This window comes from Ambystoma mexicanum, chromosome 5q (assembly GCF_040938575.1).
Source record: "Ambystoma mexicanum isolate Mex_15411 chromosome 5q, UKY_AmexF1_1, whole genome shotgun sequence".
Lineage (NCBI taxonomy): Eukaryota > Metazoa > Chordata > Amphibia > Caudata > Ambystomatidae > Ambystoma > Ambystoma mexicanum.
Window position 1 is genome coordinate 392,175,541 of NC_090933.1, and position 24,921 is coordinate 392,200,461.

At 49.6% G+C, this 24,921-nt stretch overlaps 1 protein-coding gene across 1 annotated transcript in view; it reads right to left on the reverse strand.

Annotated features, from left to right (window-relative positions):
• The window catches only part of ROCK1 (Rho associated coiled-coil containing protein kinase 1), a 3,300,884-nt gene that overhangs the window by 160,810 nt on the left and 3,115,153 nt on the right, over positions 1 to 24,921 (reverse strand). The window contains exons 29-30 of the mRNA XM_069620881.1: positions 22,162 to 22,250; positions 5,501 to 5,579 (exon numbers count right to left, since the gene is read on the reverse strand). Of these exons, the coding sequence (XP_069476982.1) occupies positions 5,501 to 5,579; positions 22,162 to 22,250 (168 nt within the window). The remainder of the gene's footprint in view (positions 1 to 5,500; positions 5,580 to 22,161; positions 22,251 to 24,921) is intronic.

Sequence of the window (24,921 nt, forward strand, 5' to 3'; positions counted from 1 at the left end):
CGGGAGGGCCTTCGGTATCTCAGATACAAAATGCAGGATTTTTCAGTCTGGCTTCCTGGCCTTACTCTTTCTGCCTCAAAGGTTTCTTGAAAGTAACGGCGTCTTGCCGAAAAAGACAAGGGTTATTCCCTTCTTACAAAATCTTCTTGGTTTGCCGACTTTCTCACCTCGTTCAGTTTTCAACACGAGACTGCTGTACCTGAATTTGCTTTGTCTCGCTCGAGTATGCTTTCGTGCTCTGCCTTTTATCCGTGTTGGGAAGTTTAATGGAAGCCAGGTGTGAGTGATTGCCAGTAATTGCCTAACCATAGTAGTGGGACTTTGAAGCACTTCACCTGCGTATAAGCGCTCTATAAATAAACAATTCCAATTACATGTCAGATGCACTGCTCGGTGTGAGTCTGTTTTCTTCCAGAGCGGGCTGTCTGTGTGAAAGTGCTGGAGAAGGGAAAGGGGCGTGGGGAGGTAAGGTTCCCACGTATCCTACCTGACAGGATTGGGTAAAGGTGTTTCATGGGGAGGAATACTGCATCTCGACATCTGGTGTCGCACTCCCACAATATCCCTCACCCAGGTGATCCTCCCGCACTGGTCCCCCCCCCCAGGAACTGGATCTAAAAGTGATGACTGTGCCCTGTCCAATTGGATGACAGATCCCCGGAGACTAGCGGGTAAGACACCTTCTGGTTTCTCACAAATACCATCCAGGGATTTAATCCTGCATTGTGGTGCAGGTGCCCAATAAGGCTTTGCGGGTCTGGAATGGAAGTTTTCCTTCCTCCCCTGCTATTACTGGTGTTGGTGCTACTGGAGCTCCTCCCAAGGCTCTATATTCTATAGCTTGAGTGCGGACAGTGTCAAAATGACTTAACTAGCATATCATAGTGCTACTTGGGTATATGGGTCATTTGCCTCCCTATTTTGGTTGACCCTAAGGATGTGTTCTAAGGTTAACACTTCCGTAGCAAAAGGACCACATCTAGACCTTGATGTCTGGTTCTGGTGGTCTACCTGCTGCAAGGTACTTCAGGATAACCATAGGGTGTATACTGTATTTGGTCTAGATCCCTCCTAATGTGTACAGTCTCAAACACATCTCCTGGCTTGTTACCAGGTGTCTTCATATACGTGAACAGGGTTTCCCCAGGCATTTCTCTAACACCTACATCCTGTAACCACATTGTTACTGCACAGCAGCAGTTTAAAGGTATAGGGACATCAACATGTGGGTTAGCCATTTTAATAACTTTTAGCTAGATAACTGGTAAGAGTACTTGCTTGAAAATACACGCTGCTCTTCACTAGAGGGAATATTATTCTTTGTAACACCAGGCCTGTAGCAAACCCCCTAGCTCCTCTTCGGTAGCTAAGTAGGGAGAATATTCTTTGAGTGTAGGAGAGGGTGAGCAATATTCTATCTTGGGTGCCAAACTGAAGTGATTTCTTTATCACCCCTACCTCCAGAGCTTTCCCTCCACCCGCAAGGGAGTATCCAAGACCACCCCTCCCAGCAGGGGCTGTGGTAAGAGTAGGTGCAGGGAAAAGCATATAGCCACCACTGCGCATCAGTAAAGAGAGACGGCAACAACCCCTGCAGGAGGTGGCTAATCTCTCATCTGGCCAGGAGGGGCTCACCAATGTCACATATTTGTATTGATAATCCACTGCTCACATCATCTAGTAACCCTGGGTGTGTATTAAAGACATGTACCATATATATCACATCAAAACACAATGCATTAAGATAGAGGTCCATTATTTAGGTTCATGCTCAAACACCTCTGACATAAGACTCAGTAATGAACACTCAATTAATGCTTCTTACACTCTCATGTAAAAGTATGAGAAATAAGCAATAAAGAAACATTGCTATCACTATTGTCACTATGCAAAAAGTCATTAATGCATTAATGAAAATGCTGAAGACATTGCCTCTACCTTTAATCAAGATGAAGACTGATCAACCTTCAAGAAATCATGGTCACCTTAAAAACCGACTACCTGCCTCACCAGGCCATGCTAGGCGACCTCACAAATCATGCCAAGCAATCTCCACAGAGGCACTTGCCTCACCAAATCATGATAGGCAACCTCATAGAAGCTGCTGCTTTAAGCAATACCTTAATCAATGTGATATCAATAAAGGGTAAAAGGCCTCTCATAGTCACTAACTATAGAAGGTAGGGAGATGAGAGCTGGATAAGACTGGATGCCTGGGATGATCCACATTTCATGGAAAAATGCCAAAAATGATATAAAGCCACCTATTAATGGACATGCATTTTTCATCAAAAAAGCATAAACAGTAGGAAAATGCTTCAAAAGGAATTAAATGTCAATTATGATTAATGGTGCCTGCATATAGCCAATCTAGATTATGATCTATTGATAGGTGGCAAGTTGATTTGTCTTGGGGGAGAAAAAGCGACATTATTCCCCATGCAGCTCAAGCAAATCAATGCTATGCTCAAAATTCAATCGGCATAGTCCTGTGCGGACTCAAAATACCTCAAAACAGCAACACATTGCGCTTAGTGGCTTTAAAACCCAGCTAGGGAAATGAGGAGGGAGTTGACCCTTCCCTTCTGGAAAGCCTCAGCTTTTTTGCTTCCTCCAGCCCTTCGTCTTCTGCCCCTTTGTCTTCTTGCTAGCTCTGACGTCAAACAGCTATGCACGAGCTTAAAGCCTGTCTTATTTATACACACTCACTAACTCGCAGTGTCCCACGCCTAAAACCACCAAAGTTGTCTAAACAGAGGGGAAAGACCTGCTCCGTAGCAGTGGTATCAGCGGACAGCATCAAGCTTGTGTATACTAAAGCAAGGTTGGGTCAGCACATCCCTATCGGTCAGTAGCTTAAAGGTGCTCGACAACTTAAAGTTGAGAAGGAAAGAGCTCTGTAGTTTTTCTGCAGTGCTATAGTTATTTCGCATTGCTATCTCTTGTTTACTACTCACCGGAACGCTTGGCGCTCATCCCAGAAAAGCCTAGAGAGCAGTGAAGAGCTTTGTTTATAGAAAAAGACTACAATGTTCGAGGTTCAAGGTTACTGGCGCTCGTCCCAATTTCGCACATAAGAAAACTGATGTAATGTAAGTTAACATTGCTAAGACTGATCTCGTGGCTTGCATTTTACTAAATATAATAGCATTTCATCGAGGCTGGGCTATGGCTCAAATATACTGCATTAAGCATGGCCTAGGCGTGGCTATAACTGAGGGTACAGGTCAGGGCTGAATGTCAGGGGGTAGCAGGAGCTGAATGTCAGGGGGTGGCAGGAGAAGAATAGTAGGGCTGGCAGGAGAAAGTTATTAGAAGGTGTTCAGAAAGATTCAACAGGCGGGGACTGAGAAGCAAGAGGAATCCAGCACAAGGTACATACTATATGGAAAGAGCAGGAAGGAATGACCGGGCATGTACCGCTAAAGTTAGGGGGACAGTGATAAGAAGAGGTGGAACCCATGGTGGGAGGAGGAATAAGCATGTGGCTTTAAAGAAGGCCTTGAAGAGAAGGAGAAGACAGAAGAGACAGAGGGTAGAAATCAGGGCTCTAGTGAACCGAGGTGGTAAGGACTTCCTACACGCCTCCTCAACTTTACAACGTGACAGCTACGGAACATGCAGGAACTATCAGAGGTGGCTATGTCCTAATATCACGAGAAGCCAAGCCTTAGGATGTTTCTTCTTCTGTGAGAAAGAAGCAATGAGATTGTCAGCGAGGACCCCAAAACATGATCTGTGAAAGGAGTACCTTGGACTAGTGTGGCTGTTGACAAATCATTGGGCCTCATTATGACCCTGCCGGTCCGGAAACAACAGTGTCGGTAAATCCACCGGCTGATTACGAGTTCTGCAGGCGGGAGGTGTCACTCACGCCAGGTCTGACCTGGCGGGAGTAACGCCACTCACCTGCAGGCGGAAATGGAAACACCGGCTCTGTCATAGACAGAACCGGTGTTTCCATTTACGGAATTCCGCCTCCGGAATTACAGGGTCACCGGGGGTTGTAATGCCCCGGTGATTTTGGCAATCAAGGAGGCGGGATGGTATTTCGGGTCCGGCAGCAGCCTGTTGGTTTTGCCTGCACGGCTACCGACGGACTCGTAATGAGGCCCATTGTCCTGACACTTTTATGCTCAACATTCTATGCTTAAATTTTGACCCGAGGAGTTTTTCGAAAGTGGTAAAGAAAGAAAAGGAATAAGACCGTCCCATAGAAGGGGATTGGGTTGAAATGTTATCTTATCATGGCAGAACCCTATCCCAGAGGTAGAGCGTATTCAAATGGAAATTGGAATCTAGTTTTTTAGCACTGCTGCGATTACAAGTACCTGAAAAGGTCGTCAGCAGCGAGTAGCTGGAAGGGCTGCCAGATACTGGGAGGTGCATGGTTATATATTCTGGACTTGCCCGAAACTTCAGTCCTTGACAGCAAACGGGAAAACCAAATTGTTATAAAACAGGAAGTGACATTGACATGCCCCATTTCCAATGATATTTGGCAATCAAATCAGGTGGAGGAGGGAGAAGGATTCAGCGCACGGTAAGTACATTCTCTGGATATATGTTGCAGCATTTAACAAATGCATCACTGCTCTTTGGCTAAAACCAATTAAATGTACAATCTTTCTGGACAGTTGGAGGATTTTCATCCAAGAAGACAACAAAAAGCAGATAAACCCCCAACATAGTCTCACCAGCCGCGAAGACCTGTTTAAGCAGAGGGACCGATAGGGAAAAAAGCCTTGGTCTCATTCGTGGGAACTCAATCTATTAATGTACAGATGCAGTCTTGACACTGATGTGAGGGGTGAGGACCAAATCATCCTTTCCTTTAATACAGCTTGACAAAACAGGCAGCAAAAAAGGCAGAGGTTGATCAGGGGTCGATTGGGATTAGCAGTAGGGTTATGGTGCACTGACAGTTTTTTCTTCGAGATGGTGTTCAATTTGTTATTGTAAAACGCAATAAAAAGGAGACAGAAGAAAATAAAACACTGTTTAGCAGAACATTTCAATTGTCATTCTTATAATATCAAAATAATGTGTATCCCTTGATGTGGTCTTGGACATTTGAACAATGTGGACATTTTGACTAAATGAACTCTACACTATGCTAACGTAATGCCATTTTGCTCTTCTGTGTTATAAAATATATGTTAAAAAAAGAAAGATTGACAGAGGATAGACTCCGGGGTGGGGTATCTGACATGTGCTGGAGTGCAATTGACAAACAGCCACGGGCAGACAGAAAAGGCAAGAGACATGAACAGATACAGCATTGGGTGGATGTTGATACAGTGCACCATTGTATAATTTTGGCTGTACTCATCTAAGGCATTAAGCTCACAAGAATCTAACTCAATGTCAGAAATTCAGCAAATTCAAAGACGTTATGGTATGAAATCTGGCAATATGAAAGAAGAATTGAAAAGTGAATTTACCCTTCACAGGTCAAAAAAACGACTAAATGCATTTTAGAGACTTTTGAGATTGTTACCTGAAAAATACGTGGTATTTCTTCTGTTTCTGCTCTATAAACATCTCCTTGGGTAACAGATCGGACATGAAAAAGCTTACTGTGAGTACAAAAAAAAATAACATATTAGATTAAATGAGAAAAATATAATTGTACATCTATTTCCTATGATTTTCTAACAAAATATATCCATACATGCCAACCCTCTCGATTTAGGCGGGAGACTGCAGATTTCTTTGATTAAAAATATAGCTTTTTTTTTAAGTTACTCCTGCCTAAAATAATTAAATCCCTAATACAATCCTATGGGGAAATTCTTGTCTCCCGCTTTCTGTCACAAAATCTCCCTCCCAGGTGCATGAAGAATGTTGGCATGTATGAATATCATAGAACAAACAATGTAATATTCAGCAAGATTTCCTTCTTCGTGTATTTGACCAACCCTAGGGATCTCTGCACCCCTTTTAATTCCTTTGGCGTAGTCATAGGGACATGGTACAGGACTCCGATGTGTGAGTCATAGGAAAGTCCTTCCCTTAAAAGGGCTTCCAGACAAAAAAAACATTCTTAGCCCTCAAGAAGGCTTTACTTACTCTCACTAGCTTTCTTTCTGATGGTTTAGTCCTTCCTTCAACAGATACCACTTCATAGATAGGAATTCTCTAGCTTACGTGCCTTAAGAATGATTTCTAGCCACTAGGGAGTATGCTGCAGCTCTGCTCCCATCGTCAAGACCTTGTCCTCATATGTGGATTCAAGTTTGATATAGGCTGAACAGGCTTTGCCCAATAACATTATTTCTGCTTTCTCACCCTTACTAAGCAGCTGAATAATGCAGAACAGCAATACGTGCATAAGCATTCCATTTGAAGGGTGTCACGAAGCACACTTGGATCAAGGAAAGGCCACTCATGAACAATCTACTACACAATTTCTTCATTTGGGATTGTTTCAGGGTAAAGTAAACTATGGGGATCCAGAACAGGAACAGAAAGAAACAATCTCAATTCAGATGATGGTTTATTAGGGATTCCCTATTTGTTCACCTTGCCACGCCCTCAGGGTCAGCTTGTTAGCCTAATACGCCAATGTTTCTGGACATGTTTGCGAAAAGGATCAAACGCCACAGGTGTCCTCTAATCCTTGGTCTATCTCAGCAGCATTATCTGGTAGATAAAATGTCAGGCAATATGACCAGGTTGGTCGAACACAAATGTAAAGGACTCAAGGTAGGATGTCTCCTGTACTGCTGCCCCCACCCCGGGCATTCATGGCACATCTCCTAGTTACTCTCACTCTTTCGGCAATGCATGACTTTAACGGGTGGTGGAAAAAACCTCTTCCTTGGATAGAGTGTCTAGAGTGTGATGATGCCTTGCTGAATCTGTGACATGATGCAGAGTCTGAGCCCGTCTCTCACAAAGGTGCAGCATTGTAGGCCGGCAGGAAGCCACCCCTAAACCTCCATTTGCTCTTTCCTCAGAGCACAGGTTGTGGAGGGTGCCATCGCCCGTTGCTGCTGGGCAAGGAGTTGAGAAGGAAGCAGAAAAAATGAGGCAGAGGAGCTGCAATGAGTGGCTGTGTTGATCACACTACTGTGCCAAGCTCTCAACTTCACAGAACGAACAGCAGTGTCCAGGGTTACTTCTGAGACACAACCTTGGCTATTGGGAGGAGAGCTGCAAGTTCTGCGTGCATCAACAAGCGCAGCAGGCTACTTCAATTTATTGTTTGGCTACTTTCTGGTGGTGTTTTCCAGATGCATGGAGATGCAAAAGTGGAGATTTGAGTCTGGGCCCGGGATGGAAACAGTGCGACTAACTATGGGCGGATTATGATTTCCCCGGCTACATGTGCAAGTTCTATATGCTTTTCCATGGAATCTTGTGTAATATACAGTGTTGAACATACCCCAGGAGGAAAACTCTTAGGCATGTAATTGTATTTTTAAAATGGTTAAATATGATGTGCACACTGCCTACCCCCCATATGTCCTAATTATGCAGGGTTGGTCTGGTCAGTTTTGTTCTGAAAAATACTTTTGTTGCAGTACATTAATTTTGACAGTGTTTTTGCACTATCATATAATTTCTACTTTGAGAGAGATGTGTCTCTCATGTCCCTTGTTTTATTATCATCATTTCTATTTATTATAACATCTCATCAGCTTTGTAAAATGCTTTAGCAGCGAAATTAAACCGACCATTCACTACCCTTTTCTCAGGGTTCTGGTTTGTGTTGGTGTGTATGTTTTCGCTCCTCCCATTTTCCCCCCAACCCCTGATTGTCCACTGTTTGTAACATGTGGAGGTAGCAAGGCAATCCTCCTGTCACAGTTGACAATAACCAACATAGAAAAGGCCAATCAAAGTGTTATGTGCCTCAAAGGTTTTTTTTAGAGACAATTGGGTAAATTTCAGAGTATTCTCACTCAACCTTGGACTTTCAAGATGGTGTGATCTGCATTCTGAAGAACATAAAAATTAAGCATCTTTCAGGGAATTTAAATGGTGTGTAAATGAATAAAAAATTACTTACCTTGGGTAATATTCTTTCCGATGGATATTCCTCCTATTAGATATATTTTTCCTGCCATTAACAGACCTCAAATGTTTACTACCAACCGGGGGCGCTGTGCGGCTCGGTGTCAAGAAACCTCAGTGCCAAAGTCTTCAGGTCTGGATGCAACGTCGATATATAAATGGCGCGCACAGTGACTTTGGTAATAGTTTTTTCCCATGCTCAGCCAAGTTGGGGGATTTTGAATGAAGAGAGACACGTCAAGCGTTATAGGGGTAGACCATAGGAAGGATCTCCTTGATTTTGGTGCCGGCTGGGAGGGCGATGCAGAATCCGGGGGGAGGGACATCCGTCAGAGAGAACATTACTGGAGTCAAGTCATTTGTTCTTCTAATGGATTACATCATCCCACATATTCCTCTCAACTCCCAAAGCAATAAAATATACTTTATTTTTACGAATGTGGTACAGTCAAATACAAATATGACTTTTGACATATACACTCATGAGATAAACATTAATACTTAAAATTAATAAATCTCTAACTCACCAGTCCTCTGAACTTATACATCTTTTTTCATTGTAGAGTCACAAAAGGCAAAATTCATCATTCATCAACCAAAATCATTATTCCTAGACTCAAAACAGTTTCATGTCCAGAGGACAACCTCCACCAAAACTCCTCTGTTTCCAACCATTCAACATGGTTCCCAAAGCGTCCAAGCGGCATAGTTCTTATTAGTGTTCCTGACATTTTATCGAGATATGATATTTTGTCTGTTCCATTCGCCCATCACACAAAGTGCACCCACTGTTAAATTCTGAATCTTTATGGCACGCTGCTAGTAGCTGCCTAGTTGGTAATAGATTCATTCAGAATCTTAGAAAATCACCTCTTCTACTGGCGTTAAGAAATGTTCTTAAATATGTTGGCAGAATTCCCCTGTGTTTATCTAAAATTGAAAAGTTGTTGTGTAGCTTATAATGATGTACAGCATCAATCTTCTTAATTAAATCCACTCTAAATAAAGCTCTTTCCACACCAATTGAATTCAGTGCCAAATCTTCGAGTTTTGTCACATTGGCCCTCATTCCGAGTCTGACGGGAACCGCGCCAGTAAAACCGGCAGGTAGATGCCGGACCCGTAATGATTTACTGGCGCCTGACTTGCCGGAAACACCGGCGCATTTCAACCCCGGCTGTCCAGTAAGGAACAAGTTACTTACCTGTAACTGTTGTTCTCCAGCATGGGTCTGGCATGGATTCACATGCTCATGAATATTCCCCGTCGTCAGGCTGGGAATCCTCGGTAAAGAAAAAACCAGTATCAGTTTCGTTTCTGATCTGACTTTCGTAGTAATAACCAATCACTGGTCTCTGCGTCATACTGACCACAGCCAATGACTGCCCTCTACCTATGCCCCACCTCTGGCAGCCATCTTCAGATTTGGAAGCACGTGAAGTGGCAGTATGACCAAGTGAAGAGCCGCAGAGGGGTAGGCGGGAGGGTTCGCATGTGAATCCATGCCAGACCCATGCTGGAGAACAACAGTTACAGGTAAGAAACTTGTTCCTTCTCCAGCATGGGGTCTGGCATGGATTCACATGCTCATGAATAAAGAATACATAGCAGTACACACATGCACAACCACAGGAGGTGGCAAAGGCTCAATATTAAGCATCACATCAAACTCAACATTAAGCATCTTACCTCCTCACCAGGCTCACCTCAGGCGAACAGGTTGCGCAGCACTGCTTGGCCGACCCTGGACTCCTCCCTGGAATCCCGGTCGACGCAGTAGAATTTCGTGAAGGTGTGCGTCGACCTCCACGTAGCAGCCCTGCATATGTCCAGCAGGGGCACACCAGATAGGAACGCCGTGGTAGCTGTGATCGCTCTGGTGGAATGGGCTCTCGGACGGCCAGGCAGCGGTCGGTTTGCCAACCGATGACAGTACATGATACAGCCGGAGAGCCATCTGGAAATGGAAGCCTTCGAGAGAGCCTTCCCCTGATTGACAGGTCCAAAGTTCACAAAGAGTTGTGACGTCTTCCGAAAACACTTCGTGCGGTCCACGTAGAACTTCAGCGCTCTAGCCACATCCAGCGAGTGCAAAGTCCTCTCAGCCGGCGACGAAGGCGACGGGAAGAACACAGGCAACACCAAGGGTTCGTTAAGATGGAAGTCCGACGGTACCGTGGGCATGAAGGAGGGGTGCGTCCTGAGCACTACCCTCGTGTCGTGAAAAGTCAAGTACGGGGCCTTGCAGGAAAGGGCATGGATCTCTCCCACTCGTCGTGCGGAGGTGATGGCCACAAGAAACGCTGTTTTCCACGACAGAAATTTCAACGGAGCTGAGTGCAGAGGCTCGAACGGAGGTCCCATGAGCTTGGTCAGCACCACGTTGAGCTCCCACGCCGGGGCCGGAGCCTTCACCGGCGGGAACGATCTGAACAGTCCCTACATGAACTCTTTCACCAGACGATGAGACCACAAGGACGTCCGCCCCGTGGTTCTGGTGTATCGGGAGATCGCAGCAAGATGAATCTTGATGGACGCGTGTGCCAGTCCAGCTTTGGCCAGCGTCAGCAGGTACGGCAGTACTTGGGGGGCCGTAATCCGTAGAGGGTTAATCTTCTGTGCGTGGCACCAGACAGAGAACCTCTTCCATTTGTGTCCGTAGCATTTAAGAGTCGAGGACGCCCTGGCCTTTGCAAGAACCTCTCTGCAGTCGGCCGGTATGTCGTATCCTCCAAACTCTAGCGCTGCAGGAGCCAGGCCTGCAGGTTCAGCGATTTCGGGTCGTGGTGGAGGATGGCGCCTCCTTCTCTGGAGAGTAGATCCGCGTCCACCGGCAGCTTGATTGGCGGGGACGCCGACAAGTCCAGAAGGTCCGGGAACCATATCTGCCTCGGCCACGCAGGTGCGACGAGGATCATCCTGCACCGTGACCTCTTGAGCTGGTTGACGAGCCGGATTAGCAGTGGCAAAGGAGGGAACGCGTAGAGGAACAGGCCCTCCCAGGGGAACGAGAAAGCATCGCCCATGCTCCTCGCCTGGGGAAACCTGCTGGCGAACCTCCGGCACTTGGAGTTCGTCGCCGTCGCGAACAGGTCGATCTGGGGTGTGCCCCACCGTCGGAAGAGGCGATCCACTAGATCCTGCCGTAGCTCCCACTCGTGGCACGAGCGCAGCTCCCTGCTGAGTGAGGCGGCGATGGTGTTTTTTATCCCTGCCAGATGAAACGGCACCAGAAATATCCTTTGGGCGATGGCCCAATGCCACAGGTCCTGCGCCTCCTTGGACAGTGCTGGGGACCTGGTTCCGCCCTGTTTCCTGATGTAAAACATGGTGGTGGTGTTGTCGGTGAAGATCCTCACCACCTTGCCCTTGAGGGACGGAAGGAAGGACCTGAGGGCCCAAAACACTGCACGGAGCTCCAGGACGTTGATATGTAGGGATTTCTCTGTCGGGAGCCAAAGGCCTCTTGCGTGCAGATTTTCGGTGTGCGCTCCAGACCCTTCCAGGGAGGCATCCGTGGTCACTGTCTCCTGGTGGGCTGGGGTCTGGAAGTCCAAGCCCGCTGTCAGATGCGCGCGGGTGCCCCACCACCGGATCGCTCGTCGGAAACTCTCGTCGAGTGTGATCCTTTCCTCGAAGCTGCCCGTCGTTTGGATCCAGCGCGCGTCCAGGAACTCCTGCAACGGGCGCATCCGGAGCCTGCACATGGGAATGAGGTAGATGCAGGAAGACATCATTCCGAGGAGGGACTTGATGGACCTCACCTTGGCCGCGTCGGCCACCAACATCCGCTGCACCTTACCCAGGATGGTCCTGGTCCTCTCCTCCGACGGGGAGGCCAGAAGGGACACTGTGTTGAGCCTCGCTCCCAGAAACAGAGCGTCTTGCGCGGGTACCAGGTGGGATTTGGCGTAGTTCACGGAGAATCCCAGGTCCGTGAGAAGTTGGACCGTCCTTGCCGTGTGAACCACGGCAAGCTCCCTCGTCTTGGCTCGGATGAGCCAGTCGTCCAGGTAGGGGTAGACGTGGACCCCCTCGCGGCGCAGCTGCGCCGCCACCGGTGCGAGGCACTTGGTGAATACCCTGGGTGCCGACCGTAGTCCGAAGGGGAGGGCTTTGAACTGGTAATGACGCCCTTGGACCACAAACCTGAGGAATTTTCGGTGCCCCTTTAGGATGGGAATATGGAAGTAGGCATCCTCCAAATCCAACGACGACAGGAAGTCTCCTTCCTCCAGCTGACCCAGGATGTGCTGGAGGGTGACCATCCGGAACTTCTGCGCCTTGATGAACTTGTTCAGACGTCGCAGGTCCAGGATGGGGCGCCATCCCCCCGTCGTCTTCTTCACGAGGAAGTATCTCGAGTAGACTCCGGAGCCCCGAAGCCTCTTTGGGACGAGTTCGATGGCGCCCTTCCTGAGCATCGCTTTTACCTCCAGGAGAAGTTGAGGGACGTGAAGTTCTTTCCTGGCCACGGGGGGGAAGCGCGGGCACCTTCTCTGGAACTCGAGCGCGTGGCCCCGGGCCAAGGCATCCAGCACCCAACGGTCGGTGGAGATGGACTCCCACACGCTGACGAAGCTCGCCAGCCGGCCTCCCACCGGGGTGCTTCGGTGGGGGCCCGACCCCACGGCCGGTTCAATCCTGCTTGGACGAGGTTTTGCCGCCTTGACCTCCTTGGCGACGACGGCGGGGTCCGCCAGACTTGCCTCGTCCTCTGTAGGCCTCCTGAGACGACGAGCGGGCCGCTTGACGGTAGGTGGAGAAACCGCCGCCGGAACCTTTGGAGGCGCCCTTGCCTCCGCTGCTCCGAAAGGGCGTCCGTCGTCGTTGCAGAACTCCCAGGGCCCGGGCCGTCTCCGTGTTAATGGCCTGAAGGGAATCGTCCACTGTTTTGCCAAACAGGTTGTTCCCATCAAAGGGCATGTCCAGGACTCTGGTCTGAACGTCTTGACGGAAGTCCGTAGCCTTGAGCCATCCACGCCGCCTAAGGCAAACGCCGTTGCCCAACTGGCGGAACCCAGTGTCGGCGATGTCCGTCGCAACGGTAATGGCGTGGTCCGAAGCCACCTCACCTTCCTGCAGGATCTCCAGGGCCTCTGTCCTCTTGTCGTCCGGCAGGAAGTCCAGCAGGGGAGCCAGTTTGTACCAGAGCCCCTGTCGTAGCGGGCCACGATAGCCAAGGCGTTGGCCGCTTTAATCGTCGTCGCTGCCGACGAGATGACTCTGCGTCCCATAGCGTCCAATTTCTTTCCCTCACCGTCCGGTGGGGAAGTCGATGTGGAGGCCACACCCCCCCCCCCCGCTTTCTTCCTGGCCGCCGCGGAGACGACGGAGTCCGGGGTAGGCTGCGCCCGGAGGCACAGGGGGGCCGTGTCCGGGACCCGGTACTTCTTCTCGTACCTGTCTCTTCTAGCTGGCGTCGTGGAAGGGTTCTTGAGGAGGGTGAGGCCCTCATCCCAAATGTCGTCCAATAGAGGCACTGAGAGGACCGTCTTCCTCTTGGCCTCGCGCCGCTGATAAAGGAAACCTTCCTTCTTCTTCTCCTCAGGGCAGAGTTGAAAAAGCTTGGATGCCCTGGTGATCATGGAGTGGAACGATCCAATCTCGTCGGGCGGAGAAGCCCTGGTGGGAGGCGACGACGGTACATCCTCGTCGTATACCTCGTCGTCCGTACCCGTCGCTGCCGTGTCAGTCCCCGTATCATCCCCTCGGGTGGACGGGGAGGAGGGCTGGACGGGGCGCGACGGCTGAAAAGGAGGTGGGGGGTGGATCCTTCTTTTCTTAGTAGGGGGAACACCAGAAGGTCCCGGTTCTGGGTCCCCCGACGGGAGAGGTTCCTCCGTCGGCAACGGTAGTCTCGTCCTTATCTCTGAGCATAAGGACTGTATAGCCAACAAAATGGCCGCTGAGTTGTCTTGCGGTGCTGGCAGAGGGGAATCCGACGGGCTGGAGAAGTCAGGCGCCGGTAATTGTAAATCCCCATTCTCTATCCCGACGGGCCGGTCTTCTTCCACGCCGAGGCCGTGGCTTAAGACCTCGACCAGTTCCTCCTCCGAGGTTGAAGCCGAATCTACGACAACGCCCTGCCCCCCCTTTCTCTTCCCCTCGGGGGGTTTCACGGGGGTTCTATCGATGGGCACAAAAGAGGACTCCCTCCGAGGTGGCAGGGAGACTCTGAGCCCCGAGGTCGCCACCACTGGTGTAGCCTGCACAGGCTGAGCCAGGGCCGCCGCGACAGTTTCGATAGAGGGCTTGGCCGGATGGATTAAGGCCTTCACCACCTTAGGTGCGCTCACCGCCTTATACTTGAGGGGGGGGACACCGCCTCGCTCCCCCTCCGATGGGGCCTTCGAGCTCGACCGGGGCCTCTCCAGGAGCTTCGCCGGGTGCTCGGCCTTCCTCTTACCCGACCCAGAGCGTTGGCTCGTGGTTGATGGTGCCGGGGAGGGTGCGCCCTGCCTGGCGCCCGTAGAGCCCGACCGTTCGGCGCTCCCGGTGCCAGCGGACTCGCGGTGCTTGGCCTTATGTTGGACCCCCGTCGCGTCCTCAAAGGTCTTAGAAGACCGCTCAGATTTCTTCTTCTTCTTCTCGCCGGACGGGCTCTTCCCTTCTAGCCAGTTGGCGAGACGTTGATGGCGGTCCTTCATGGTCCGCTCCGACATGTTGCCGCAAAACGCACAGTCCTTCTCCACGTGCGTCTTGTCCTCATGTAGGCAGTAGAGACAAAAAGAGTGTTCGTCCTCCTTGAAGACGTTCTGCAGCTGGCATCCAGGGCAGACCCTGAACAGCTTTCCGGGCGTCGAGCTTCCCTTCTCCTGGGCCATGACCGGGCCTGAGAAACTTCTGGAGTCCTCCAAAAGCGTAGCTCGACGAATCTTCACCCTTGAGGGGCGCAGACGAATCCGACACGGGTCCCCGTTGATCGGATAGAGAGTCGGTGGAGCTTGAGGCTCTTTTGACCGAAAAAACGAAGTTTTTGAGAAAAAACGTGAAAAAAATAGCACTAACGCTCGAGAGCAATAGCACGAGGATCCCAACACATGAACGTGCGGTAAAAATCTGAAGATGGCTGCCAGAGGTGGGGCTTAGGTAGAGGGCAGTCATTGGCTGTGGTCAGTATGACGCAGAGACCAGTGATTGGTTATTACTACGAAAGTCAGATCAGAAACGAAACTGATACTGGTTTTTTCTTTACCGAGGATTCCCAGCCTGACGACGGGGAATATTCATGAGCATGTGAATCCATGCCAGACCCCATGCTGGAGAAGTCAGGCGCCGGTAATTGTAAATCCCCATTCCCATTTGAGTCCCATAGGACTCAATGGGAATGGGAACCATGGAAGCACCAGCACAGTTAACAATGCTGGTGCTTCCGTGAAAGTCTGTGGCCATGTGAGGTTACAGCCGGCAGGTCTGCCTTGGCGGGTGGTACGGCACCCGGCTGCAGACTCGTAGTTTGCCGGGCCAGACCTGCATCGATGACATTGATACGCCACCCTCGAGGACCTCCTTCGACGGCCGACGTCACTGGATGTTATAAGTGGGACGCACGACGCCCGTAGCCTCAGTTGTAGTTTTTTCCCCCAGAACGTGTGGCACCAGTCTTCATCCAGTCTGACCACACAAAGCCTTGCGGAAACGTAAGCTGCAATCGCATAAGAAATTCTGTAGTGGGGAAGGCAGGGAGGGAGCGATATGGAATACGTCATCGGACCATCCCATCGAAAGAACGTTACCAGGTAAGAGAGTAACTTGTTCTTCGAGGGGCTTGGGTCCTCTGACGTATTCCATATCTATGACAGACTCCCAAAGCAGTACCAATGCAAGGAGGTGGGCAAAGAATTTAGAATACAGAAATTTAGAATGCCCAATCAAATTGCGGAGCAACGGACCGCCTTGCCAAAGGCCAGATCCTGCCCACGGATGGAATCGAGGGAGTAGTGACGTACAAAAGTATGGACCGAAGCCCAGGTCGCTGCATCACAGATGTTACGAATAGGAACACCCCTCTGTAGGGCAGTACAGGCAGCCATACCCCTGGTAAAATGGGCCTGCAAGCTGACCGGTGGGTCCTTACCCGCCAATCGGTAACACTCACAAATAGCCAGAATAATCCAGCGAGACAAAGTCTGCTTAGTCACAGCTTGTCCCAAACGCTTTCCAGCGTAACCAATGAAGAGTTGATTGTCCACTCTGACCCGGGACATGCGTGAAATATAAAAGCTTAAAGCTCTCCTAGGATCGAGCCTATGTAACGTCTCCTCTTCCTTACCAGGATGTGGAGGAGGATAAAATGCCGGAAGAACAACCTTCTGGCTTAAATGAAATTCCGACACCACCTTTGGAAGAAAGGAAGGACGAACTCTAAGGACAACCCTGTCCTTATGAAATTCAGTGAAGGGTGGTTTAACTGAAAGTGCCTGTAACTCACTCACTCTGCGAGCGGAAGTGACCGCAACCAAAAATACAGTTTTAAGAGTTAACAGTCTCAAAGGGCATGCATGCAAAGGCTCAAACGGAGCACCCATCAGAAACTTGAGGACAAGGTTCAAATCCCAACCGGGCACCTGGAAAGGTGACGGAGGGAACACATTAGTGAGCCCTTTTAGAAACTGAGAAATTAAAGGAATTTAAAAATAAGAACACTCTTCAGACGAGCGCTTAAATATGGACAGCGCCGCCAGGTAACCTTTAACGGTACCCACTTGCAAGCCCCTGTGGGCTAAAGAAAGCAAAAAAGACAGAACCACAGGAATGTCGCATGCAAAAGGATCCACATTCTGAACCCTGCACCAGTCGCAGAGCTTTCGCCAATGGCAACGGTACAGGGACTTTGTTGAGGGCCTTCTGGCCGAAAGCAACACCTCCATCACATCTTCAGGGAGGTCCCAATCCTTATACCTCAACCTTTCAGAAACCAAGAGTGAAGGATGAGGGATCTGACCTCTGGATGGAGAACCTGCCCCCCTCCCGTGAGAGCAGATCGTCTCGATAGGGAAGACGACGTGGAGGGCAGATGGACAAGTCGAGAAGGTCTGGGTACCACGTCCTCCGGGCCCACGCCGGAGCAATGAGGATCATCGGGGAACCGAACCTCCGTAACCTCCACAGCACTTGCGGGATGACGGGGACTGGAGGAATCGCGTACAGCAGTGGGAATGACCACTCCACCACAAACGCGTCTCCTAAGGCTCCTCTTGGAGGAAATTCCCGCGAGCAGAACCTTTCGCACTTCCGGTTGACACTGGAGGCAAAGAGATCCACTTGAGGGGTCCCCCAAAGGGCAAAGATCTCCAGGAGAATCTCCTGAGCCAACTCCCACTCGTGAGAGATCGCGCTCTGCCTGTTCAGAGCGTCCGCCGTCTCGCTTTCGTCTCCGGCCAGATGAACTGTCGAGATCGAAACTTCCTGCTGGATTGCCCAGAACCAGAGCTGCATTGCCTCCCTGCACAGAGGAAGTGACACTGCCCCCCACCCTTTTTGTTGAGGTTGTGCATGGCCACTGTGTTGTCCATCAGGATCAGGACATTCTTTCCTCACACAGTCGGCAGAAAAGCCTTCAGGGCAAGCCTGACGGACCACAGCTTCAACAGATTGATATGGAGTCTGGACTCCGACGGAGACCAACGACAGCTGACTGTCAGCTGGTTGGCATGAGCTCCCCATCCCGTGAGGGATGCGTCCGTCACGATCTTCACCTCCGGCCAGGGTAGCCAAAAAGGAGCCCCCTTCATCAGATTGCCTTCAACGGCCCACCACCGAAGGTCCTGGGCAACCGAGGACGGCACCTGAACAGGGTCCGACATCCTGCCGGAGGACTGAGACCATTGGAGCTTGAGTGCCCATTGCAAAGATCTCATCCGCAACCTGGCCTCTGGCAGCAGAAGAATGCAGGATGCCATGAGGCCAAGCAATCTCAAGAACTAGAACGCTGGGAGACTCTGGGCAAGCTGAAACTTGTGCACCATCTGCTGAATGTGATGAGCCCTCAACTGGGGAGGAAAACACAGCCCCAGGGACGTGTCGAGTACTGCTCCGATGTACTGGAGCCTCTGAGTTGGCGTCAAATGGGACTTCTTTAAGTTGAGGGAGAAGCCCAGCTTGTGGAGGGAGTGGCAGGTGACGGACAGATGATCCAGGACTTGCTCGGGAGAGCGGCCCCTGATCAACCAGTCATCCAGGTAGGGGTAGACGTGAATCTCCCCTTTCCTGAGATGCGTTGCCAACACTACCATGAGCTTGGTGAAAACCCTCGGGGCGGAGGTCAATCCAAACGGCAGAACCCGAAACTGAAAGTGCGAGTCGCCAACCGCGAACCTCAGGTATTTCTTGTGCTTTGGATGGATCGGCACATGAAAATAAGCGTCCTTGAGGTCGAGAGACAGCAACCAGTCCTGAAGTTGAAGGGCCTGGAGGACTTGAGAGAGAGTAACCATCTTGAACTTGTCCTTCCTGAGGAGTTTTTTCAAAAAATAAGGGGAATACCATCCCTTGTTCCTCTCCGCTACAGGCACCAGTTCTATGGCGCCTTTCTCCAGCAGGGATTGAATTTCCTGCGCAAGGAGCGGATCCGGACTCTTCAAACTGAGATTCCCTGGTGGATTGTCTTGAGGCCTCTACTGGAAAGGAAGACAGTAGACGTGGGCTATGATCTCCAGAACCCACACATCTGAACTAATGGCACGGCACTCTACAAGATGCTGCACCAGCCTTCCCCCAACCGGCGAACCATGGGACATGGCCTCATGACTGAACTGAAGCGGCTGCGGCGTTGCCGGAGGGCAAAGAGGCAACTGCCCGAGCGGCCTTGGCACCTCGAGTACCTTGTGTTCCACCTCTGGCACTCCTACGGTCGCCCCTTTGACTGGCAGCTCCTCTCGCTTTACCAAAGGATGAGTAATAACGAAAGGAACCTCCCCTCTATTGCTGTCCCCTAGGACGAAAAGGCGGAGGTTGGCGAACTGCAGCGCCCAACGACTTTGCTGCAGCTTTGGAGGTCTGTAACCTCTCAAGGCTCTCGTCAGCCTTCCTGCCAAAAAGATGTTCACCGTCAAAGGGCATGTTGAGGAGCCGGGCCTGCACATCAGGAGCAAACCCCGACTTACGCAACCACGCAAACCTGTGTATTACGGTGCTTGCCGCTATGGACCGGCTGATGCAATCTGCCATGTCCAAATCCGACTGAACGGCCTAACACCTGGCATCCTGGACCATAGCAAGAAAACCATCCCTTTCGTCCCCTTCGGGAATATGTTCAGCCGCTAAGGAAACACAGTTCCACAGAGTGTGCGTGAAACGTGACAAGGCACATACGGAGTTGGCCGCCTCAAGTGCCATACCCCCTGAAGAAAACACTTTCTTCACCCAACCATCAAAACGCTTGTCGTCCCTATCAGGAGGGATGGTAGGATACAACGCCGCTTTGCTGGGGCCGTAGCCGCATGCACCACCTGACTCTCCAGAGTGGGGTGCTTGGTCAAGTAGCAGGGGTCGCTACTGGCTGGGCGGTATTTTCACGGCAAAGACTTGCCCGCTACCGGGAGACTCTCGGGAGCAGTCCATGCCGCCGCCTCCCTCCTCTGTAGAGCCATATGGAACGGCAGTACCGGGTCAGTTGGTGGACCTTGGTCGAGGATATCCATAAGGTCATCCTGAAGAAAATCCCCTGGGGGAGCAGACCACCCCAAGTACTCGGTGACCCTAGACATAAGGCGCCGGTATGAGTGCCAGGCTCAGGCCTACAAAACTCCACCTCCGGAGAGGCGTCCAGACCACTGGCGTTGTGCAGGGACTGACGCAGGTACTCAATCTGGCTATGGCCCAAGAGAATCTCATCTGGCACCGTATCAGGAGCCATGCCATCATCAGAGCCCTCATCCACCTCCGAAATGTACTCAAGATGGTGGAAAGAGGGCACAGAATGGGGAACCTAGCCATGCTTGACCTTGGCCAGAGCCTTTCTAGGGGGTGCCACCGTGCCCCGGGGTACCCCCATCGAAACAGCCTCGAAAGGCGTTGAGGGTGTCGAGTGAATTGGCGTCGATGCCGAACTCAGTGCCGACAGCATCGACGGCGTTGACACAGGCCTCGAGGGCGGAGCTCCGAGCGTGTCCCTCGACAGCCTGGGCGCAGATGGCGTCGACGACTTCATCGGAGGCGGAGCCTCGAAAGAGTCCTTCGACGACCTCGGCGCCGCAGGCGTCGACGTCTTCCTCGAAGACATCACAGGTGCACACGGTCTTGAGCGCGCCGAGGACCGGGACCTGGAACGGGCATGACGAGAACGATTCCCCTTGTCCGAGCGGGACCTTTCCCGCAAATCGCACCGACCACTCACGATCGACCCCACTTGGAGGCGCGGACGGACCAGTGCCCTGCGATTCGAGAATCGCTAGCATTTTCTTACCGAAGGAAGCCCATTCCTCCAGCGTCGCATGCTTGGTGGCATAAGCGACCCGCCGACAGGTGGAGTCCTCGGATGAGGACGGGGAAGGCGACCGATGACGGTGCTTCCGGGAGTGCCTCGAAGAGGCAGAGGAGTGGCGGTACCTACTCCGGGACCGAGACCCACTGGACTTCCGATGATGATGCAGAGAGTCACCCCTCAAATCGTCTGTCGAAAGCCCCACAGACCTCGACTTCCGTGGCTTGGACACCTTACCTACCGACAGTTTCTTCTTGTGCTCCTGCAAGGCTTTGGACGTAAGCGACTGGCAGTCGACACAGTCATCCGTGTCATGGGCCTCCCCGAGGCACCAGAGGCAGGTGTTGTGCGAGTCCGTCACCGACATCTTGGACCCGCAGTCCCCGCACTTCTTGAACCCCCGACGCGGGGTGGAAGACGAGGTAGACATCACGAAGGATAACTTCACAAACGAACAGGTTCGAAGAACCGATAAAGAACAGAAACTCCAAAGAGTCGAGGCGTGCCGAGATCTCCGAAGCGAACACGTTCGTGGAAAAAACGGAACTGAAGCTACGGGCGTCGTGCGTCCTACTTATAACATCCAGTGATGTCGGCTGTCGGAGGAGGTCCTCGAGGGCGACGTATCGACGTCATCGATGCAGGACGCAGAAAGATTTTCCGAAGCAGCACAGCTGTGGTGATTACTGTCATAGATATGGAATACGTCGGCCGACCCAATCCCCTCGAAACATAGGTTTTTGAATTTAGGACTCCACTTAGCTAAGAGACGGATTCTCCTTGCCTGTAAACAAAGTGCTGCCCCGGCAGTGGTAGAATAGTCGAGTACTCTTATGTGGACGAATGATATGGAGGAGTTGTACGGGACGCTAGTGCACATTAATACCAGGCCTAAGGATATATGGTCAGACTTTCACCATTATCGCACAGAGAATGCAGAGACTGGGACTACATCACCTTTGGATGTTGTGGTTGTCTCCGACTCGTGAAACGGGCTGCACAATATATGTTATATCATTCATGTCACAGAACCACCATACTGCATCGTTTTATTTGTTGTCGCCAAGCAAATTAAAATAAATGTTACACAAAAAAAGTTGCTACAAATAATTCCACTCAAAAGCTTGTGTAGACGTCATGCATTTGGAAACTCTAATACTTAACTCTATAACATCATACGTTATCAAAATGATATTTAGCCTGCATACTAGCAAAGCGCAGGATAGCAATGGCGTGGAAGTTGGCAAAAGGCCCACAGATTGAAGATTGGTGGAGGGATCTGAAGAGATGGACTATGGCCGAGACAACTGTAAGGCACAGGGCACTACACAGAGGGATGAAAGAAGTAGGCGATAATGTTGCCGCCTGGAACGCGCTAATACAAACAATGTTCGCCCCTTCAGATGACATGCCCCCTTGAGAGGTTGACTTTCCGATAAGATAATTGGAGACAGGGTCTCTACTAATTGGTTGGAGTGCTACGGCAGAGTAAGTTAGGGTGCAGAAGTAGGTTTTCCTAGGAGACAAGTGCGATAGTTAATTGCATTTTTTAGCGTTATAAGGGAATGTTGTTAACATGTTGAGTTTTGTTTATTGTGAGAATCATTAATGTCAATTGTTGATTTGGCTAATATAGATTGACATTTTACAGTCGATGTTTTCAATCTTTGTAAAAAAAAATAAATAAAGATGTTAAAAATAATAATACTTACTCTATGTCAAGTACCATAGACGGATTTGACTGTTCCTTTTCTTGCTCATCATTGTAAAACAAAATCTTTTTACTGCTTACAACAACATACTGGAAGAGAAAAGTTAACATGAGCTTCTAACAAATCAGTAACCAAGAGCGTTAACACAAAATCATAGATGCATATACTGAAAATGTTACAAAATGCATATCGAAACTAAGAGTACAGGAAATGTGAAGCTACTTTTTTGTTAGCTTTGTGTTAACAATTAGATCTTGCGCTCCTTCTTCTGAAGGAGAACAAATTACTTACCTCTCGTTAATGCTCTTACTGATGCACTTTCCTTCCTCGTTCCTCTGCAAATTCCTCATCTTTGATATCTATTTCCCAGCACAACCGCTCTTTGGAAACTTTCCCGCTGCCAGAGGGCGCAGCATGGCTGAGTGTCGGCACCGCCCAGTACCTCAACACGCCCGACATTAAGTTGGGGCCAGTATATATAGAGGCGCCGCACCCTGTGACGCTAGTTTCTCCCTTTTCCCCCAGCACTCTGATGCTGGGGGAATCTCAGAACCAAGGTGTATTAGCTATCCGCCAAGAGGGGCTTTTGGAGAGAGATGGGAAATCCCTGGAAGAAACGTTCATCATAAAAACATTACTAAGAGGTTAAGTAATTTGTTCCTCTAATGCATCCTTCCTCCCACAGATTCCTCATCTTTGATAGACTCCCAGAGCAGTAGAATGATCTGGAGGAGGGAGAATAGCAAAGACACCACCTACATTAGAAAACTCTGAAGGACCCCTCTAACAAAATGGGCATCCTGACCATAGAGAGAATCCAAGCAGTAATGCTTAGCAAACGTGGCAGAGAATCCCATGTTGCTGTCTGGCAAATGTCCAGAACAGGGACTCTGTTTCAGAGGGTTTACAGTGATTATTGCGAAAAAAAAGTCTCAAATAACAAAAGTTTCGAAAACAAAGTTTCGAAAAAAAAGCTGTGACAAGCTGTATTTAATATGCAAAATGCATTTCTTTCAAAACCAATCCGTCAACAATAGTCATGGACTGGTTTCATATAAAATGCACTTTCACATGTTAAAAGTAGCATTTCAATGATTTTTTTGGTAACTTTTGCCCTTGTAACGTTTAAATGTTTTTGTGTATATTGGGGTGGGTACCTCCCTAGTCCCCCCCAGCCCCCATGCCACCTCCACAACCCTAACCCAAGCACCAACCCTAATCCGAACCCAAACCCCAACCACAACCCTATTTTAACACTTAAACTAACCCTAGCCCCAACCCTAACCCTAAACCCTAACAATAGCCCTAACACTAATTTAACCCCTAAACTAACCCAAGCCCCAGCCAAAACCCTAACCCTGGCCCCAGCCCTGCACTAATACTTACCATTACATGTCGATGGCACCTCCAAATTTTTTTCAACAAAATTGTCACTCAAAACAATGGTATTTTGACAAAAAAAATTCGAAGGTTTGCCATTCGAAACTTTTTCATTCGTTGAAATGACCGTATACCGTTTCAGAGCAGATGTGGCAACCAGACCTCTGATAGAATGAGCTCCGAGACCCTCGGGCACACCTTGCCAGCCCGAACATAACATTCTGAGATGCAGCATGGGCACAAGCGTCGCTAACAAAAACATTTTCATCTTCCCTGGCCTTTATTGTTTGAGACATGTAGTAGTTGAGGGACCGCACTGTGCCCAGCCAATGAAAACGCTCCTCTTCCTTGTAAGGATGCAGCAAAAGAAAAAAAGACAGGAAGATGGATCTTTTGAGAGAGATGGAAATCCGAGAGCACTTTTGGGAGAAAGGAAGGTCTACTTCTCAACATCACCTTTTCCTGGGAGAAAACGAACTAGGGAAGTTTAATTGACAACACATGGCGCCTACTCACTCGTCTAGTGGGTGTGATGGCGATCAGGAAAATCGCCTCAAGGGTGAGTAACCTTAATAAACACGAATGAAGGGGCTCGAACGAAAAGTCCATAAGAAATGTCAACACTAAATTGAAATCCCACAACAGAAAAACAAACTGGTGTGGTGGCAAATTATTAGAAAGAACCCTCAGAAATTGCATGGGTGTGGTGAACAATATTAGAGTCAAATTTCTTGTTAATTATATAACATTATCTTGAACGTTTATTGTTTTCTTGTTTCTCTCCAAGTTAGTATAGACTTCCCAAGTTACAAAAGGTTCTGCTAAATTTTCTGTCAGTATTCTCCTGCTGATATTTTGGCAACGCGGGTTTCGACCGGAGGCAGTAATACCATACTTTGTTTATTTGGCTTAATGTATTCTTATCGATATTCAATAGTTCAATAATGGTCCATTACATTCTGTTGGAATACATGTTAGGGAGAATTCTCATTCTATGGCTAATTTCCCTTACCTAGTGAGTCCCTCAGCAGCTTTGCTGGATTTCTGGAGTTTATTTTCTCACTTGGTAAGAGTGTGAGCTTTTCCCCCACTCTTACCAGTGTTTTGCCATGTGTATTTCAACTGTTTCTGCGATTATGGACTCTGAAGGACACCACTTAAGTAGCCCCACACTCTTGTGTGTTACTCAGCACCTTCAGTGCAGTGACACACGGTTGTCTCTTAGACTTCCCACCGACTCCATTTTCTGGGATGACTACTGTCCCCCAGAAAAGGGTAAAGTTGCCATTAATTTTACATAGTCACTTTAACCACAGATCCAGTACACCCCATCTTATATGGAGTATTCGAAAGGGTTAATTCTTAGCCCTTTTTATCTGT